This window comes from Numida meleagris, chromosome 20, assembly GCF_002078875.1.
Source record: "Numida meleagris isolate 19003 breed g44 Domestic line chromosome 20, NumMel1.0, whole genome shotgun sequence".
Taxonomy (NCBI): Eukaryota; Metazoa; Chordata; class Aves; order Galliformes; family Numididae; genus Numida; species Numida meleagris.
In genome coordinates this window covers 5,311,734-5,332,554 of record NC_034428.1, presented here as the reverse complement: position 1 = coordinate 5,332,554, position 20,821 = coordinate 5,311,734, and the positions used below count along the sequence as shown (strand labels likewise).

The 20,821-nt window shown below is 41.6% G+C and overlaps 2 protein-coding genes across 8 annotated transcripts in view; one reads left to right on the top strand and one right to left on the bottom strand.

Moving 5' to 3' along the window:
- Positions 1-11,029, bottom strand: part of LRRC38 (leucine rich repeat containing 38) — a 59,669-nt gene extending 48,640 nt beyond the window's left edge. Inside the window, exons 1-4 of one of the 3 annotated variants that reach the window (XR_002444490.1) lie at positions 10,683-11,029; positions 8,625-8,675; positions 8,097-8,154; positions 4,337-4,398 (exon numbers count right to left, since the gene is read on the bottom strand). The gene's annotated coding sequence lies outside the window, so the exon portion shown is untranslated. The remainder of the gene's footprint in view (positions 1-4,336; positions 4,399-8,096; positions 8,155-8,624; positions 8,676-10,682) is intronic. The other 2 variants (XR_002444491.1, XR_002444489.1) reach the window with 2 other exon arrangements.
- PRDM2 (PR/SET domain 2) overlaps positions 10,874-20,821 on the top strand; it is a 59,614-nt gene continuing 49,666 nt past the window's right edge. For 4 of the 5 annotated variants that reach the window (XR_002444485.1, XM_021417668.1, XM_021417667.1 and 1 more), the window contains exons 1-2: positions 10,874-11,011; positions 17,442-17,515. Coding sequence is in view for 3 of the 5 variants with exons in the window: in XM_021417668.1 (XP_021273343.1) it covers positions 17,507-17,515 (9 nt within the window). In the remaining 2 variants the exon portion in view is untranslated. Of the gene's footprint in view, positions 11,012-17,441; positions 17,516-18,979; positions 19,023-20,821 lie in introns of all 5 variants that reach the window. The other variant, XM_021417670.1, reaches the window with a different exon arrangement.

Genomic DNA, 20,821 nt, shown 5'->3' with positions numbered 1-20,821 from the left:
CCCTTGAATAAATTGTTCCCATCACACCTCAAGCTGTATCCAGGCAGGCAATTCGTAATGAAATGGAAACATATTCAACCTGTTTTCAAAGTCTGCTCTGATAAAACGTGACTGAGATTATCATGCGTAGTGAGACCATAGAGTATGTATGCACCCACACAAAGGATGCCGCTGACTTTAAAGAAAGTCATATATTTACATTTCCATGCTAATCTCATGTAGTTAAATCTCAGAGAGCAAAGCATATCTATCCCACACTCTGTCCACAGTAATACAGTACCATGGAATAATGCATCCGTGTGTCACCTCCAGCTTAATCTCATTTGGCTTCGCTCTGCTTACAACCAAAAGCTGAGTAAGTACAGCTAAACCGAAAGGAAAATTGATGATACCACTCTATAAAGTCATGTGTTCACTATACAAGAGTCTACAACAAGTTTAAGCCTACTGTATAACTAATGCCAGTTCTATAATGCTAAATTAGTATTGGGCGTTTTTGAAGTACGTAATCCTGGCCCCAAAAGTGGGCTGCAAATTTTCCTTGCGGTTACTGAAGTCATGTAGTTTATCCAATCATTTCTGAAAGCTCCTGTTATTACATCAGTTACCTTTCAAGAAAAGTGAGGCCACAGGCTCTTACAGATTAGCACGTGAGCTTCCATCCCCGAAACACGTTTCACACATGTATAGATGCACTTCCAACGTGGCTCAGCTAAAGATATTGTCTCAGCTAGAAAGAGTCGCCTTCCACACTAGCATTCCTTGCTTCAGTTTTCCTCTGTACTTTTAGATTATGGCACAGAGAGGTGGTCAGATTACTTGAGGCATTTTGTTTCCATGTCCATACATACCACTGCTTTTTGAAAGAGAAAAAAGATCAATTATCGTAGAATCATAGAATGGCCTGGTTTGAAAAGGACCTCAAAGATCATCAAGTTCCAACCCCCCTGCTGTGTGCAGGGTCACCAAGCACCAGACCAGGCTGCCCAGAGCCACATGCAGCCTGGCCCTGAATGCCTCCAGGGACGGGGCATCCACAACCTCCTTGGGCAACCTGAATTATACACGAAACTTATCAGTTTGCTTGTCTGACTCCTAAGAATTAGCTAAGAACAGGATTAAACGCATGTAAAAGAAGCAACGTTACAGCTTTTTCCTATTGTGACAATAGGAGAGAACAGTATTTTCAGCTACTTTAGATTTGACAATATCTTGTCTGTACTGGAAAGTCCCCTGCAAGATGCACTTGATGTCTGAACAAAAGCATGCCATATGGAATGATGAATTATTCAGCCATTGTAAGGAATAGCACATATGTCATCACTTCCTTCTGCACCAGCTCACTTGCTTCTAAATTGCAAATACCACAAAACGGAAAAAAACCAATACACCTTATTGTGCAAGTTCTGAATATCTGTCAAGCCAGAGGTAAGATCTCACTTGAAAAATGCACAGCATTAGAGCAGATAATCTTTTAGGTAAATTGAGCTCTCCTTGATCAAATACAGAACTCCAGCTGAACAGCCTGCATTCTGCTCAAGTAAGCCAAGCTCCTGCTCCAAAATTCCTCATTAAGTTCTGCTTTAACTTCATATGCCGACTACTGAAGTCTTTTGGTCTTAACCAGGACTTCAGATTCTGCCCTTTGGTTCCAAGTAAAGCTTTATTAATCTTAGGTGACACCAACTGCTACCAGATGGCCCACGCTCTACTGAAATATAACCTGGAAGGCTTCCAGCGCTGGAGGCTCAGTATAAAGTACATCGTGCTGTCATAGATCTGAACCTATAAAAACATGGAGACGTGAATTTCCCAGACTGAGCTGGAGCACAGGATAGCCAGGATATGGCTAGAGAAGGAAGGAGCTTTAAGAATCAGAAGATCTCCATTTCCTTTATTCTGCTAACATGAAGAGACAACTCCTGCTGCTGCTCTGATACATTTTGATAGGAGTCATACCACCTTACTGCCGAGAAATCTCAAGCACAGAATATTCCATCCTGCTTCCATCAAGCCTCAAAAAAACAATGATGTTGGGCAAAGCTTTGTTATTTTCATGTATTTGTACGCTACTGGGGAATTCTGAATTTAATTTGCTTTTGCAACTTTGTGATACAAGCATTCTAGAAATATAAGCAAAAAATAAAAATCAGTGCAGAGGTCTACACGAAAACTATCACAGTGCACTGTAACCGAGCTTTCACTGACCTGGATTAGCTAGCTTCCCATTACTAACTGAGAAATTCAACATTGCTTTTAATATGAGCCACGCGGTGGGGTTGTGTGTGTGTGTGTGTGTGTATCTGTGTATGGGTGTGTGTTGGAAGGGGATCCATGTAGTTGGGTTTTTTTTCTGCTTTGGAAGAAGTCAAACAGCACATTGTCCTGGGGCAAATACTTCTGTGAGCTGAAATGAATGAGCAGTATACATGTCTGCAGAATGGGGGCCCAAGGTCAGGAGACTTCCTATGAATGTGCACACATCAGGAAACAACAGCTCCATGCTTTGTCCAGCTGGCCAGGTTAGAATTTTATTCACCGGGAATAGCATTCAATATATCAACACTTGCTGTTCGCCTAAAATCCTTACTCCTGATCATGTTCATTCCTTTATGGTTAGTAACAGTAACGTTCCCTTCTGCAGCTTGGCTGTGAGTCATGAATGTGGCTCTTCCGAACAGACAAGCAGGCACCAGGCTTCCTGTGAGAATGCCAGATGTCACTAAAGTGCATCATAAACATAGTTGTCCCCTTGTATTTGGGTGTGTGATGAAGATATATAGAGGTAATATACGGTGAAAGTAATGACTTGATGAATATTTATGATTGTAGGTGTAAGTAGAATGATTCACACAAGCATTCTTCATAAGGAATGTTTTCATTCTAAGAATGGAAGACATCAGAAGAAAGAACTCAGTAACTAGAGAAGGCTAAACATTCACCAGAAGAATATTATGGAGATCTCACACCACTCCCATAAATTTCAGAAGCCTTTGCTAATAGTTAAAACACCAATTAAAACATGCAGCAATTGTTGTGGATTCATTCCATATTTTAAGAGTACCTGCAGTACGATATTGCAAGTATCTTAGCTGCATACTATTTCAGATGTGCTGTAAGAACTACAACCTGCACAGCAATGCTTTCTGCCAAGCTTTCAAATCGAAAAGAACTGATGTACCATCCACGTGAGAAAGGTAAACAAGCACTGGGTATGATACACACATTAAATGATTTGCCAAGGGTAATAACCATGGTTAAGGGAAAAGCCATAAGCACAAGAGTCTTCACACATTAATCCTGTCACAGCTTTGTATTATTTCAGATAACGTGATGTACCACAATGTTTTATGATAACGCAATCCTTTATATCCTTTAAGATAAGATAGTGACAAAGGGCGTAGGAAAAAAGACAATAACCAAATCTACCAGGAGCCCTCGAGTCAGAACTACACTCAAGATTAATGTTTCTGATGAAACACTACTTCATCTGAAGCAATATCTCCTACACCACCTTGAGTTCTGTAGTGTACGTTCTACACTGAAGTCATATTTGGCCTATGCCATGCCTGAAGACATTGTTATAACTATTTATACTCACCTACTTAACTAGATTAAGTATTAGATTGGCCATAACCATGGTTTTTCAGACAGCTTTTTAACCTGAAGTGTTATCAATAACACCACATGTCTCAGCATCTAGTTTTGCTGGATGGCGACTGATGGGTATAGGAGGTAACACTGGACCTGCAACTTGATAGTAGGTGCTACAAGAAGTTTGAATTGGTGCTTTGTACATTCCTCACAGCTGCAGCATGGAGGCATTCACATATAAATAAACGCAGCACCACTCTAGCCGTGTGTCTTTGTCCAGGCCATGTGGATTTAGGCATCAGACCAAACCCATAGCCCCCCCTGCTCTCCATCAAACAGTTGGACGACGCCACAAAGATCCCCATTCAATCATACAGCTTGTTAGGCTCTTCCAGGCTGGAAAGGTCAGATTTTGAGACTCTGGCAAATGCTGCAATAGCAGTCAGCATTCTGGCCAGCAAGGAGTGCTGCACATTCCATGCATTTTCAAAGTTGTGTTCTGTTTCCAGAAAGCATTTGGCAAGGGTGATTGATTTTGAGAGTTCAAAACCAAGCAGCCCCATCCAGAGAAGCAGAAAATGGAAGGAACAGAGACGTGGTAAAGCAATACTGGCATAAGCCAGGTTTAATTTTTCAGATAGAAGATAATCCAGGAAGTGGCTGCGGCGGCATTATTAACAGGCAGCCTTTATTAGCAAATAGCAAAAGCATTTAGGTAGTGTAATTTGCTGCTTCAAGTTACCTCTGTGATCCAGAGTGAGACTTCATCTGAGGAAACTACCCTTGGCACCAACGTCAATCCTTCTGAGAGGCAAAATTATTAATGAGATCATGAGAACACATTGTTATTAACAACAATTTATATGGAGGCAAAACCTGCCATCTGTTCATGTAGAACTAGAAGTTCTGGGTTTCGAAAATGCTTGACTATTTATGAACTTACTTCTTGAGAATAGCTTTCCCCATGGATTTTTCTAGTTCATTTCTTCATCATTAATAATTAGCTTACTTCCACAATAAGTATGCTCGATTAACTGAGCGGAAAGCAATAGAAGCAACTGAGAACCTAAAGTATACTTGCATTTCATGCAGAAAACTGAGCAAGAACTACAAGAATGATTTAAGATTTTATATACCTGACAGGAAGCAGTGTTCCCAGAAATACACAAACCATACTGAAAGGAAAGACTGCTCACTGCAGGCTGATAATGCGGATGCACCGTGACAGCACACTCAGTAAATTGTATTGTAGCACCAGCTAGTGGTAAGAATTAATGAAGGTGCATAAAAAGGAAAAAATAACGAATGCGTTTGCAACAGAAAAGCTTCAGGTCATATGTAGCCTCCCATCCAAACTTTTTCTCACGTTCAAAATGCTTTCAAACCAAAGTTCCACATGACTTTCACTGAGCATGCCTGACCCATCCAAACAGCATATTCAGTGCTTTTGATGCAGCTGCTGAAAGTTAGAAGCGGTACGAGCAACAACCAAGCACTTTTTCTACACTTAGAGCTATTTCATCCTCAGAGCCAGCTTGTCACTAGACAAATGTTATTTAGCCAAAACAAATGTTAAATGCTATTTTTACATTTTCTCTTCCACGGAGCATCACCAACATTCTCTCTCAACACAAATATTTCTTGTTTCATTAAGTTTAAGGGATTAATTCAGCTGAAAAACCTCACGATCATTCATCTTCTGGACCCAATCCTTCAGCACAGGAACTAGTTTACAGAGAAAATTTAATCTAGTTTGCAATGGATACCATTAAATGTCAGTTGATACTCTAAATTCAATTGGATCTTCTCGTTATCTCTGTGTCATTATTGGTGCAATTCACGCAGAACAGCAATATTGCTGTTTTAAGAAGACAAAAACTAAATGTTCAGTACTTCAGCTGGCTTGAGATCTGTAAGCTTCTCCAACCACCGAAGTGTAAACTGAAGTGCAGGTACTCCAGAACACCACCAGGTGGTATATATTCTCAAAGTAAGGCGAAAATAAAGATAACTTTCTTGTACGCTGGTAGCCAGACCTACCTAAGTTTCAAGGAGAAGTGTCTACGTCAACAACAAAACCCAAAACCTCCCAGACACAGCAAACTGAGAAGCCTACACGGCAATAAACAGGGATAAGAGGAACCAACACCAGGACGGACTATGACAAAACAAGACAGCCAGCCTGTTTGTGCTGATTGAGGTTGAACAATCAGTTCTGGAAAATAACAGTATTACAGAGTCACTGATGTGCCCCAGTGGGTGAAGAATACCACAAGAAAGTGACTGAGTTACAAAATTAAAGCGCTTCAGACAAGGCTGGTATACTGAGCTCTTTTTATCCTAAAAAAAGGATATTTTGTACACGTTTCCTTCAATTCCCAAAAAGCTCTTTTATCTACCTTTTTAATGCTGCCTGTCTCTTAGCCTGACTGGTTTTTGGATACCTTGAAAACAAGACCTGATGAGTTTGCTGAAGCATTTATCATTCGCAGAGGTATGATGTTGTAGTAAGCTCTGTAGAGGCATTTATAATTTAAACAAGCAGCTTGAGAGCCGCAGGATTCATACATGGAAGACGGCTACATCAAGAGTGAGCTGCTGAAATATTTATAAATAATGTGAATTTCTAATGCGTAATGACTTCCAACTAATGATATTAATCTATAGCAAAAGATAAAATACTAATTTGCTACAGATTTCTGGTCCATACTATACAGTCAAAAGCTATATATTAATTGCAGCACACTAGCACAGACAAGCATAACTGATTTGGAAGTTTAATAATCAACAAGAATACAGGAGAAAGCTCACGTGGCTATAGGATTATGGGTGTCACTACCTTACAGTCTTTCAGAATATACTATAAAATACAGAGGTATTTTGTTCAAAGAACGCAGGCCTAAATATATAAAACCGAGCTGCGTTGAATAACAGCAAGAGCCTATTCACACTTGAGCAAAGCACAGCTGCATAGAGGAAAAGTGATAGGATATGCCAAAAATACAGTCTGAGAAACTACCAGTGAGGCCCCAAGGGAAAATAACTGGAATCCCTGTAGTTCAATACATGAAATACTGAGCTGACAAATCATACATTATGTATCATGTTTCTGCAAATCTTCAAGCCTACTTTTGTTTGGCTGAGAGTTCTTGTGATAGCTGAAGAGATTAGTGTTGCTATTAGAACTCCATAACCAAGACTCAAACACTTCAAGCAATTTCAAAAGCAAAGTCTGCACTTGCAAGTGATTTGCTATCATACAGTTATTATCTGAGGATACTCTTAAACTCATCCAGTATTTGAAACAGATACTGTTATATTTGCAACATGGCTTATTTGCATCCCTGGTGTGTTGGTCTATTCTATTCTGCAGAGAACTTTGTCAATGTAGTACCTGAGAACTGATTGTTAGAGCCACATAACTGGCATTCACCACATGCATTCTCATACTTACCCTAGTGAGCTCTATGACTGGCTTGGTGTCTGTCATACACATTTGTTACTTATTTATTTATTGTGATGCAAGTGCCAGATTGCAGACATTACAGAAAACGTTAGGGTACTCAACGAAGAACCAAATTCCTTGATGTTATGGTCAGAATCCAAAGGAAAACCTAATACTGGTCTTATCTATTGGATTATTTTAACAGTTCAGGTCTGGAAGAAAGCTTAATGATGCCTTTATTTATTTATTTTAAAGAAAACACCAAGATATAGCCATGGAAAAAAAAAAATGCCTCAAAAGCATTAACAGAGACATATTTATTCCTGAACACAACACAGGTGCGTTCTTGCATTAGAAAAGCAAGTTTAAGAGTTTCCCCCAGTCGATGTACAGAAATGTGACTAACGAAGGTTCTTACTGGCCCTTCAGAAGCTGCTGTCTCCTTTGATATACTGGTACAGGACCCCCAGTGCTTTATGTCTCAGTTGACCAGAACGTGATTCAGTCCTGCTCAGCCAGCTGAGGTCTTAGACTTGCCCATATCTAGCAGCATTTGGATAAGAAGAACTTTTTTTTCCTGAAACAACGCAGTCCTTGACACATCTTATTTACTGACTAAAGCAGCGAATGAAGGACAACTTACCTCCTTCAGCTCCAAGATACAGAATAAATGATTTTGGAATCAACACTCACAAGAGAATATGTAATTAAGGAAAAGCATTCTGCAAAGACTATCTCTTAAGCCTTTAAGCCATCATACAACTTAAAACCTCATTTTCAAGGTAAATCAATGAAGACCTCAGCCCAACTCCCAGATTTAGTTTCCCTGATCTCTGAATTCAAGTAAGAACTCAGCATAAAGCTTTGCAAGTATTTTTTTCCCCAACAGAGTACTACCTTAGCGTAAGAAAGCTCTAACCCCTCTACTTTGAAGAGTAGAAATTATACACCTATAATTCTGTTTATCTTTCAAATAATACATTTTCAACAAATTTGCACACTCAGTACAACGTTTTTGAAAGTTTTGATAGAATTCTAGCAGACAGAAGTGCCTTACCTTTTTCTTCTCACATTCTTTCCACGCTTCTTCATTTCTTCATATTTCTTCTGTCCCCCTGAATTTTAGAAAGAAAGAGAATACGTAATTCAAAAAGATATGTAGTTGCAAATCTCCAACAGTCAAAAAGGAATTGTTTTCTACTCTGTGGATTTTGTCTAAAAAAAAAAACACTAATATTTCCTTAAAATAACTGTAAGTAAGAGTCTCTTAGTTAATAAATAATACAAATCGATCACCAAGCCTATCTCATCACAGCATAATCAGAAGAGCTCTTCAGCTGGTAAGGTTTTTTCAGCTTAATCTCTTATAACAGCAGCAATTGAAGTCTTTTTAACTAATAGACTTAAAGTACTTTTAGCTTATATTATTATTCCAACTCTTTATTTTAAGATTTATAGCATCGTAAAAATTCTAAGAATATTAAGAAGCTTTTTTAAAACAATATTGACTTTGTGACCATAAAGCTATGACCTTTAATCAGTTGCAATTACAAGCTTAAGTAGTAAGTAGCTGGAATAAAACTACCTCGTTTCCACTCAGTTTAGAGCTTCAGCTTCTCAGTAGTTCTTTCTTTATCTACAACACAGAGCACAACAAACAAACAGTTAATAAAACAAGAAACATTAAAAATAACATTGAATTAAGTGGTCTTTATAAATAATTATACATCTATAATTGGAACTAGATGATCTTTGAGATCCCTTCCAACCTAAGCCATTCTATGACTGTACAAAGAATTCCATGTTGTTCCAGCATTACACTGCTAGGCAATGAGAAGTAAAACACCAGTTTTGAGTAAATAGAGACAACTGACAGTTTGTCAGAACATTAGAAAACCGTGCAAGAATAAGCAGAAAATACTAAAGTACACTGAAATAAAAAGCTTTATAAAATCTCCAACTAATCCAAGCACAAAATAAACCTATTTTAGCTATACTATATTATTATCCTATTACTAGAGAAAGCCAAGCAAACCCTTTTCCTTGACCTAGAGAAGTAATGCTAGTAATCAACAGAAAGGCTCTGTTTCTTTCAGCCTTAAATTAGTAAGCGTACTGTAGTAACGAATTAAAAATGCAAAATAAATAAATTCCAAGCAAATGATACAGATAGGAGTGTTTTGTAGCTAGTGCTATAAGTGTAAGGGCTGGCTTGTTGGTATCTAGCCTGCCCAGTTTACAGTTTCAATGTTTCTAGAATGTAGAAAAAGAAGTTAAAAGGTGTAAGAAAATAATAAACCACTTTATTTCCTAAATGGGATTCTTGGAATTTTTTCCAGTGCTGTAAATAAATTAAGCAGTTTTTTGGATATAAGGAAGAAATTTTTTACAATGAGGATGTGAGGCACTGGCACAGGCTGCCCAGAGAGGTGGTGCAGGCAGCCAAGGTCAGGCTGGAGGGGCTCTGAGCACTGATGGAGCTGTGGGTGTCCCTGCTCATTGCAGGGGATGGACCAGGCGGCCTTTAGGGTCCCTTCCAACAAACAAATCTATGACGGCATGATTTTAAGAATAGCATGATTTGTATTAAGGTTATCGATGATAGTTTTGAGAAGACTTATCCTTAGTATTTGTGAAGTTAAAAAGGTTTGTACTATGCCTAGTGCATGAGGGAAGATCACTGTATCCTGTTATTTTCAGTCCGCTGTTGGTTTGTGGAGTTGCACACTACAATACAGGCATTAAAACTCTGACTTTGCAGTCAACATCTTCCTTGCATGTGAAAGATCATCTTTGCAGCTATCCTTGTTGGAAACGTGGTGGGTTACTCTCATAGAATCATCAAGGTTGGAAGAGACCACCAAGATCACCAAGTGCAACCCCAGACCACCCCCACCGTGCCCACTGCCCACGTCCCTCGGTGCCACATCTCCACATCAAACACCTCCAGGGACGGTGACCCCACCACCTCCCTGGGCAGCCTGTGCTAGTGCCCAACCGCTCTTTCTGAGAAGGAATTGTTCCTAATGTCCAACCTGCACACCCTGTGGTGCAACTTGAGGCCATCACCTCTCATCCTATCACTGCTAGATGGGAGCAGAGGCCGACCCCACCTCGCCATAACCTCCTTTCAGGAGTTGTAGAGAGCGATGAGGTCACACCTGAAGCTCCTGTTCTCCAGAATGACCCATCCCCACTCCCTCAGCTGCTCCTCAGAAGGTTCTTTCAGAAAGCATCAGCTTGACAAGGACGGCTCCAGCAGGGAACTTGTCTGCTTGTGAAGGAACCTTCCTGCTGTGTGGAACAGAACCTCGCTGTCATGGTACCATGGATGCTCTGTACGCCCACGCTTATTGACATTGTCAATGTTACACTTTGATGGAGCTGTGCAATGAGTGTGAAATCAAAATAATCAAAGAAATACACAGCATCCCTATATTCAAACTCCTACAACTGCATTAGCTTAATGACTCCCACCTGCTGCTGGAACTCAGTCCATTTCTTGGTATTCTTTCCACTCAATAAATAGCAAACTCTTAACACAGAGGACAGAAAACCACCTATTTGTTTGTTTTTTTTTTAAACAAAACAACAACAACAAAAAAAAAACACCACCAAAACCCCATAAATAGGGAAAGAGAACCTGCTCTCCTCCACAGCTCATTGTCTGCGGCTGAGGGCGGAGGCTGGAGGCCGCGGTGCGGAGGACGGCTCCGGCCGGTGGGACGAGCCGAGGCGCTCCAGGGTAAACATGGGGGCGAAGCGGGGCTCCGGGGGGCAGCGGGGGCGGCCCCGCTCCGGAGGGGGTCCCGCGGCGGGGGCACTGCCCGCTGGCCTCCCCCCAACGTCACTTCCGAGGCTGGAGACAAAATGGCGTCCGGACGGTGCCGGAGCTGAGGCCGTTCCGCGCCTCTCCGAGCCGGGCCGCGGGTGGAGGAGGACGAGGAGGAGGAGGCGGCGGTGGCCTCGCAGGTGAGAGGGAGGCGGCCCCGCGGGCGCCGCTGTGCCGGAGGGCGGGCGGGGCCGTGGGGGCGGGGGGCAGAGCCAGCGGTGCGGTGCGGTGCGGTGCGGCGCCGGGGGCGCGGCGGGGAGGGGGCCCCGGGGAGCTGCGTCCTGCGGGGAGCGGGGGGTGCGGCCGGGCGGGGCCCGCGGCGGTCGGTGCTGGGGCCCGCACTGTTCAGTGTTTGATTGATGGTCTGGGTGAGGGCAGCGAGCGCTCCCTCAGTAAGTTTGCAGGTGACACCGAGTTGGGGGGAAGCGTTCCTCTGCCTGAGGGCGGGATGGTCGCTCGGCTGAGGCCAATGGGATGATATTCAACAGGACCGAGTGCCGGCTCCTGCAGTTCAGTCACAACAACCCCGGGCAGTGGCTGGAAGGCTGTGCTGAGAGAGAGGATCTGGGGGAGTTGGTCGGCAGCTGCATGTTGGGTCCTGCACTTTTGTCACAACAACCCCCGGCAACCCTGCAGGCTTGGGGAGGAGTGGCTGGAAAGCTGCCTGATGGAAAGGGACCTTGGTGTGCTGATGGACAGTCGGCTGAATGTGAGCCTGCAGTGTGCCCAGGTGGACAAGAAGGCCAGTGGCATCCTGGCTTGGATCAGCAATGGTGCAGAAGCAGGGAGCAGTCATCCCCTGTACTCAGCTCTGTGAGGCCACACCTCAGTGCTGTGTGCAGTGTTGGGCCCCTCGCTCCAAGAAAGGTATCGAGGCCCTGGAGCGTGTGCAGAGAACAGCACGGAGCTGTGAGGGGTCCGGAGCACAGTGCTACAGTCAGTGATTTTGATGGGTCAGTCTAGAGAAGAGGTGGCTCAGAGACCTCATTGCTCTCTACAGTGACCTGAAGAGAGGGTGTGGTGAGGTGGGCTTGGCCTCTGCTCCCACGTAACTAGCAATAGACAAGAGGAGATGGCCTCAAGGTGCGTCAGGGGAGGTTCAGATTGGATATTAGGAAAAAGTTCTCCGAAGGAGTGGTTGGGCACTTGAACAGGCTGCCCAGGGACATGGTGGAGTCACTGTAGGTGTGGTACTTAGGAACATGGTTTAGTAGGTGGACAGTTGGGCTAGATGATCTTAGTAGTCTTTTCCAACCTTAATGGTTCTGTGATTCTATTTCACCAAACGCTGGGGTTTCTGTGCAGTGATACTGTGAGGAGGAAGGTTTGGTGTGGTAGGTCAAATGGTATCTTTGAGATCATCATGTGGTTGATGCCACAGCAGTAAGTGGAGCCCTGCTGACGAGCACCTCGTGAGAGTGCAGCTGCAGTCTTCTGTAGAGATTTTAATGGTTTTAAATTCCTATGAAGCTGCCAAAAATCCATTTTGAAATAGTAAAGAAGACTTTAAACCATTTTCAACACTTGAAGGTGGAAAGGACGGTGATGTTCTTGTGCCTCTTATCTGAGCGTTCAGTGACAAAAGGTATTTTCCTTACTTTACGTTTCAGTACTCAGCAGCATGTAGCTCCTGGTGGTGGGGTTGCTGGCATTCCTGTTACCACTCTTGAGACAGAGTTGATTAATGGAGACCTGTAAGAACCAGAAGATCTCTCAGCTTGCAGGGATTGCTACAAGAGCCATGTGGTGCTGCTTGGTCTTATCATAGACAGCTTGGGTTGGAAGGGACTTGAAAGATCATCACTTCCAACCTCTCTGCCATGGGCAGGGTTACTGCCCACTAAATCAGGTGGCAGCTCAGGCTGCCCAGGGCCCCATCCATGGCCTTGGTCACCTCCAGAGATGGGCCATCCACAGCTCTGTGGGCAGGAGTGCCGGGTCCTCTTTGCCCTCTGAGTACAGAATTTCTCTCTGACACCTAATCCTTATCTCCCCTCTGTTAAAGCCATTCCCCCTTGTCCTATCGCTATCTACCTGTCACAAAAGGTCCTATCTACCTGTATTACAAAAGGGATAATAAGTAAAAAAGGAGTTCTAAATACTGTCCTGCACTAGGTGTCAGTCTGTTAAAGCAAGTTCGGGGAGGCTTAGAGGTAACATTTGTGGCAATGTTTTTGCCTGTCACCAATCTGCAGCCACTGGTTGATGTGCATGCTATACCTGCAAGTGAGAGTCTCAGCTAGGGGAAAAGATGGAAATGTAGGCTATGCCTTGCAGCAGCAGCATGGTACCTTTTTCATCACGAGCCATTTGCTTACTTGTGAAGATTGCAGACTGCTACTTCAATGGGTTTTGTTGTTTTTGTCAGAGACTTATAAACAGTGGAGGTCACAAGCTGATGCATGTTGAATATCTGCATTGGGATGCCTTGGTCTTTATCTTTTCTCTTGAGTCTTTCTTCAGTCTTTGTAGTTAACAACTCCACATCTGAAAGAGTTGATTATGCTACATGCGATGCCCTTTTGATTTACCGTTCCATCGTTGTTAGTGTTCTGTAGTTCAGCCCAATCTTTTAGTCCTGTAAATCATTCTATTTGCTGTGCTATATAATACTTGCTGGAGTGTATTGCCCTCACAAAATCACTCTAGTTCACTAATTCTTCACACATGATGATCTCTCCATGTGAACGCAATAGTTTTGCAGCATTTTCCACAGCCACAGTACATGATAAATAAAATCTTGAAAAGATAAGTTACTTTAATTCAGTGCTCATCATCTTGGCTATATTTATTTTGTCTTGAATCAAAGTATCTGGAGGGATCTTTGAACTATGCATAGTCCTGGCAAGTATCACGGCATTTTTAAAGCACATCAGTGCATTTCATGTTGAATTTGTTGGCACATGACAGGGCAGGTGTGATCCTGCTACTTAACACCTCCCCCAAAAAGAATTGCTTTTCTTTACCAGTGCGTGTTTTCTCTGACTGTATTTCCTAGCTGAGAAGTATTTCTTTGCCTCTGTATCAAGGATGCTTACAGACAGAAGTGGGAGGCAGCCCTGTATTGTGAAAAGAAATGACTGGAACAGGTTATTTCATGTGCTCGTAAATCTGCAGCGTACTTGTCTGAGAAAACTGTCATTTGAATGCACTGCCTTTGCAAGCAGAGGGAAAAGGTGTACTTATATGGAAATACTGTTCCAATTTCAGATATATTAGCAGTTACTAGGGACTTGGTATTTTCTGTTGCTTCTTTTGATTAGTTGCTGTTTCATTCTGCCATGAGGATGAAATGGTTTTTTAGAAAACTACACGTGAAGGTGAAGAGCTTGAGGTTGATCTCTGTGTTGATTTATTGGTACGGTTGCTGAATAAAACTCTTAATGTCTACAGCTTATTTGCTTACAAAGCACTAAGCAAAACTTTCATTTTTGTCAAGAAAGAAACAACGGATGTTACTGTTTTCATTGTTTTTTTGCTCACTTTTCTCCATCTTTATTCTGGTACTCTAGAGGAACTGAAAACTTCATTGCAACTCAGTGCCCATAGATAGCACCATTGTTTGTCAAGTTCATAGTTTTTAATCTTTCAGAGTCAACGTGCATTTTTTGGAAGGTTTCCTTAACCTAGCACATTGCACATTGTATGTACAATGCTCTTCCAGTATTGAACTGCAACAAAACATCGACACTCACATGTTTAAGATAAATAAATAAATAATGATCATTCATGTGCTGTAATTAAAAGCTAAAGCAAAGAAAAAGAGCATTTCCACCACCCTGCAGTTTCCCAGCCTGGAGCCCTGGCTGGGAGAAGAGGCTGCTGAGGCTTTTAAGTTTTCTTCCAGCTTAGTAATTGATGTGTTTTTTACCTGGACAGGGACATTATGCACGTCCCATTTTCAGTTTCCAAAACGGGACCGATACTCTTATGCCTGTTTATTTTTCCTTCCTCTGAATTGGAAGTAACATTCTTTTTCAAAGTGAAAGAATCATCTTCTAGAAATAAGTATGGCTTAGAAAAGCAGAAGGCAGACTGGTCAGCACAGCTGCTGGGAGCGCTGACTGGAAGCACCAGCTGACTTAGTTCCAAAAAACCCAACCAATTCCTAATACACAGAAAAGTGTACAAAATTAGCAACATTAATTCCAAGGAAGACTTTCTAATGAGCCCTTCTTAATAAATTTTTCAGAGGCTAAGATGATGTGGTGCAGTAAATCTGACTTTTCTTGTTTGTTTCTCCGTTGCTTCAGTACCTTGTGAGCGTGCCCAGCAGTTTTGTACTCATGGGATACACCGTGGGTGGTGGTTTGAAATAAATATGACCTGGTTTTCTGGGAATTAATATTAAAAATTCAAATTGGTAGGCTTCATGTTTGTGTGGCTTGGGTTGTACCTGCACGTTTCTGTGGAACTAGAGGTTAAAAGTGAACCTTTGTGTTACGAATTGCTTTCTGTTCTTAGGTCACTTTCATTTAGGTAGAGAGAAAACTCCTGAGTGTCCATAAGCTGCACATAGGCTGAAGTTGATTTTATTTTTACTAGTGCAGTCAGTCCTTCTGTATGATTTTCTTCGTTGTTAATAAGGAAAGAAAATGGGGAAATGTTTTCCGACAGTTTTTAAGTTGCATGTAACTTGTCAGAGCTGCAGGAATAGAATTTCAAGGTGAAATGGGTGCTTTAACTTGGTACTTTTAGTAGCAGTTGTTGCAGCTTTTGGTTTACCACGGCTTCATTTCTCATCTTATTTTTTGGTGAACTGATTCCTCTGGCAACTTGTAGCTTAAGGCATAGAGCACGGTCCATTAGGGAACTAAGCTTTAAATACGTCAGTCTGCTGAGGTTTGTCACTTCCTATGAAGGGTCAGTGCGAGGTTTGGCTACAACCAGTTCTTTGGAAGTTGAATAATAATAAACATCTATGAAACATGTTAGAACAACAACAGCAAAGCTTATTTTTGGTTGGTTTTGAAACGCTTTGTAATACTATTAATTCTGAGTAAAGCAATATTGGATTTGTGTGTGAAAAGTATATTTTTACCTCTCAAATAGAACATTTCTTAAAAAAAGCTTTGGTAATGTTTAGATGTTTGACTAATTTCTTTAGCAAGGTCACATAAAGCTCAGCTTAGAGGAGATATTCGTCAGCTTCCTGGGACTTTCTCTTAGCACATATTCCTTGAGCCCATTGCTTAATGGATACTTGTCTCTATTTCTTTACATGTAGTGGCTGAGTAGTGATGCTGAATGTTTGCTTCTGCAGGGGAATGCTTCAGGTCTGTCTGGTTTTATCTGTGTAGCTAGAGTTGTGAGTTAAATGCCTTCCTAGTTTATTCCATGTTGAAAATGACCTATGTACTTGAAGATGACTCTCACTGAGTGCAACGTAATGTCTATGCGCTTCTTAAAGTAGGTTTTCTAAGTTGATGTCCAGAGCCATGGTAGATGGTGGGTGTGATAGGAGATGATCTCTGAGCTGATAATCACAGAATCATTTGAGGTAGAGGGGACCCTTAAATGTCACCTAGTGCAAGGGGAGAGCAGGCGGCAGTGGGCAGCTGGTGCCATGGACACATCCTCACATCCAACAGCCGTAGTTCATCGTGCAGTGCTCTGATCACTTTAATAAAATGTTTTTTGTGGTCTCTGTGAATAATCTTTTTTTACTTCCTAGCCAAATATGGAAAAAGCAAACATATCTTCCCAAGAGTCAAGTTTCATTCTCATTAGGAAACACCTTCCAGAATACTTCATTTACGAATTGCCATGAAGCAGGTATCACTCAAGTGAGCACTGAATGAAAGAGCTCTGCGTTTGCCTCTGTTACCGGGGCATCTCAGTGTGGAAGTGTACACGACTGCAGCTTTGCTCTTCCTTAAATCAGCACCTCCACGTGCACAGGCAGCTTCCAGCAGGTGACAGGCAGCCTGCTGATCACCATTTGTCCAAAGCAGAAGCAGAAATCATATTTGTCAGGAGGGAAAATGAGTTAAGCTGCTGTCAAGGCTGTGGGGTGGTAATGGCATGTGGGAGATGTGGTGGTGACAACTGCAGGAGAGGCTTGGAGACAAAGGGACGCTATTGCCATGGCTGGATTTGACGTCCCAGGAGTGGCTGGAAATAGTAACAGATTTGAAATTAAATGCTTTGTATAAAAACTAACATTTAGTAAAATCATTTAATGATTATGCAGGGGGAAAAAAAGTGGGGCAAGAAATGGCAGTATTTGAATGAAATGCTTGGTGGGTGAGTACCAGTCAGGCTTCAAAAAGGGCATTGTTCAGCTACTGACAACTCCATGTGGCACCAGGATGGTGTTTCCAATGTCAGCTGCCATGTTATTTCCCTCCAAGTGTTTAAAAAAACCAAACAGTGAGTTCATATACTAAACTCCTAGATATGACATTATTCTGAGCTACAACAACTGACCAATGGCTTGGAGCAGGTCTTGTGCAAAGCATGGTGCTGCGTTGTGAACAGTCCTTTAGGAAGAGCAGCTACAGGTCTGTGTACATTCAGATCAGTGTAACTTGGTAGGTATGCCTTACAGTTGTCTGTTTTTCTTTTTAGGGCTCGTGTGATCAGAGGAGTTCCTTTGTCGTGTGTCTCTTCTCAGAAGGCAACCGGAATTCAAAATGAATCAGGTGAGTTTCCATGGAAGATTTTGTCAAAATACTTAGTTACTAGGACAGCTCATTGTTAATATGAAAAGTCAAAAAAAAAAAAAAAAGCTTCTGTTTTTTACCTTTTAAACTACTGTACCATTTCAAACATGCAGTGAACAGCATTGCCATAGAAATTGATTGATCAGGAAGTTTCACACTTCTCTGGAACCAAAGTATTTTCCTTGAATCAAGCATAAAGGTTGGGAAAGGGAATTTATTTTTGCAGTGCATTGTCTACTACATAGATGCCAGAATGTCCTGGATGCTCTGGAGAGTGTTGTTTTAATCAGTGTCAGGTGTACCTGACTTCATTTTTTTTTTGTCTGTTCAAGTAGAAAAAATACAGAGAGTGTGTATAGAAGGAGTAAGTATTGCCTTAAATTATTCTCATAAGTTCTCTGTTTGGGTTATCTTACCAAGTCCCCTTGGCATGGGGATGTGAACACGGGGTACTACCCTGAAGGAATGCCACTCTTCAGTTTGCTAGAAAGATGGCTGTGAACAGAAGCTTCTTGTTTTGTTAGCCAGCAACAACCACGCTATGCAGTGATGCAAAATGCTTGGTATACTTTTTTCATTGCTGTTCCTAATGAATTACTTTTTTGCTTCTAAGCCCTTAATTGATTGTTATCAGCACAGAGTACAATTAGCACTCTGCTGTAGTATACTCCATCACTGAAGTTATAGGAGCGTAAATACAATTATTTACAATTGTGTGGTAGGATGTTTCCTATTGCTCTGATTTAAAGTGAAAAAAACACACGCATATTTAGAAAGCAAGAAGCAAAATGTGACCTCTACCAGTCTTCAAATACGTATTGTAAAGAGTACATATTTGTATTATATATGTGCATAAATATGCATTATATATAATGCAAATAACTTCCTTGTTTGCCCGCTTTGAAGGATGAGTGGTCCTGCTTGGGGTAGCAGGGATAACTATTGCTTCACCATTTCCTTCTTTTGAGACTTGAATTTTTTCCCCATAAGGTGTATTTTGAAGGTGCTCTGGCATAAAGCCAGCAGCTCATTGTTCTGCCCGAGCAATAGCCCTTCTGCTTTACTACTTGCTCCGAAAGATCTAGGTGGCAATCTGTGTTATCCGTAGTTGTTTCCTTCCCATTTGCCTTTCCTCACTCCACCAGTGCTGCTCCCTTTCTAGAACTGAGTAAAATTTCTGCACTGTATAAAAAATCTTCATCCTTCGTGCTGGGACTGGTAACACCGTTTATGCAGTGCTGTGATGCATGTTGTCTTACAATTAAATACAGAGATGACCCTGCCTCTGGGCAGAGTTACAACAGCTTCGAGTCCTTCTTGGCACCTCTGCCTTTTGCCTTTAGTTCCCAAAGTGTACAGAGCTCATAAGGCTTTTTATTGTTCAATTACCATTCATATTGAGTGTGTACTTAGCATCAAACCTGTGGTGTTTTTTTCTTGCAGTGCCCTTGTCATTTCATTCACTGTTGACAAGTTGTAGTGCCAGGTCTGTATAAGAAATGTCTTTGCTGCCTGATGCCAAACATCTTTCAAGTGTTCTGCTCTCGTGTTTCTTTCATTCTGCTTATCTTTGCTTTTGGTGTGACTTCAGTGACCCCAAAACTAATTGGGTATTGTTAATGTTACTTATATGAAAGGACTGCTCGTTTTGTTGTAACAAAGAAAATCCTTTTCATGAACTGATCTGGCTGCCTTCTAGTAAAGATAAAAAGGATCTTTTCAAAAAATACAGCTCTTATTTGAGTTAATATTTTTGTGTTTCATGGAAGATTGGTGTCTCAGGATAGATGACATGCATTCTCTGTTTTTGAAACAAAACTTTCCTTTAATATGTGAAGTGCTTCAGAATACTCTGAATAATTTATTAAAGAAAAACACACACAAAACCAAGCAAGTGTGGGTTTTTGTTCAGTAGCATTTATTGCATCTGAGCCTGCCTTAAGGTAAAGTAGGGAGAAGGTTGCATGGAATGCTGAATGGGCTGTAATTGAAAAATTGGTATAAGGTATTTGTAATTGAAAAAAAAGGTATAAGGTAAATTACACCTGCGCTTGTACTAAGTGCTTTCTGAGTTTCTCAATTGGTTATTTCAAATATTTCTAATACAGCTTCAATCTTCAAGCACGTGCCATAAAAGTGGGATGAGTTCAGTCGGGTTTTTCGATAGGAGACTTTCCTGCTTCTGCCTGCCCTGCCCTATGCTAGCTCTTGGTTTCTGTTTCTCTTTCACAGTTCCTTTCTGTCTCCTGTGCCATGTCCCTGTCTCTTCAATGACATCCTCTTATCATTTCCCTTAATCCTGTTTCTACCAAAGCACGACGCTAAGTGTTTGCTGGTCCTCGCATCATTCAGCATGATTTTTTTTTTTCTTTCCCTTTTTGTTCTGATCTGATCATCTGTAAACATCTTGTAGCAGGTACTGTTCCTATTGAAAGTGGCATTAAAAACTATGGAGGTGTTGAAAGGCACTATCAAAGTGCCTGGACTCTGAATGGGATTCAAACAGGAGAGGAAAGCTTCAGTTTCGGGCACCTTTCGGCCCTCCAACACTTTGCATTGTTCTTAGGTCACTTCACCCTTGCTGGTTTAAGTCCTGGCAGTGTAATGTGTTTGGTAAACTTCAGAGTGACAGATATAAAAGGGAAACAAGCTTCAAGTTTACACGTACTCAACGTTGCAACCGAATTGCTGGATTGAGCACAAAACACCTTAGTAGGTCTTCAGTTTAGAGCGGAGTTGACTCTAGGGCATGCACCACTATGGTATCCTCACCAAAAGGTGAACTTTTCTTTACAGGGGAAAAAAAAATTTGAATGTGATTGTTAAATGTTGGTGGAAAAGCGATTGAAATCAGACTATTTCTGCCTTTGGTGGATAGGTGTTCCTTTGGGTTTTGATCTGGAAGGTGTTTTAAGAAGCTGCATTTACATTGCAAATAAAATTAGCATGCACTGATTTGACTGAACTAAATTGCTTATTTTACTGTATAATATGTAGTTACTTATTAGTGTTTGTTTGAGATGTGAGATGTTTGAGATGTCTTGTTACGTTCTAGGCCACATCTCATATTCTGGTACTTGTGAAATGCAGGAATATGACAGGTGTGGAATGGGTCAGAGTGCTGCGTCCAGCTGCTGATCTTTGATTAGTGCAGGTAGATGGTAAATAAAGTTCTGATTGTGTGTTACTCCTTGCAGATAGACTTCTGAAATGGACAGTAATGTCTGAAAGGAGGTATGGCTGTTAGGAAATGTCTGATCTGTCGTAGGATGTGATCCAGTGCTG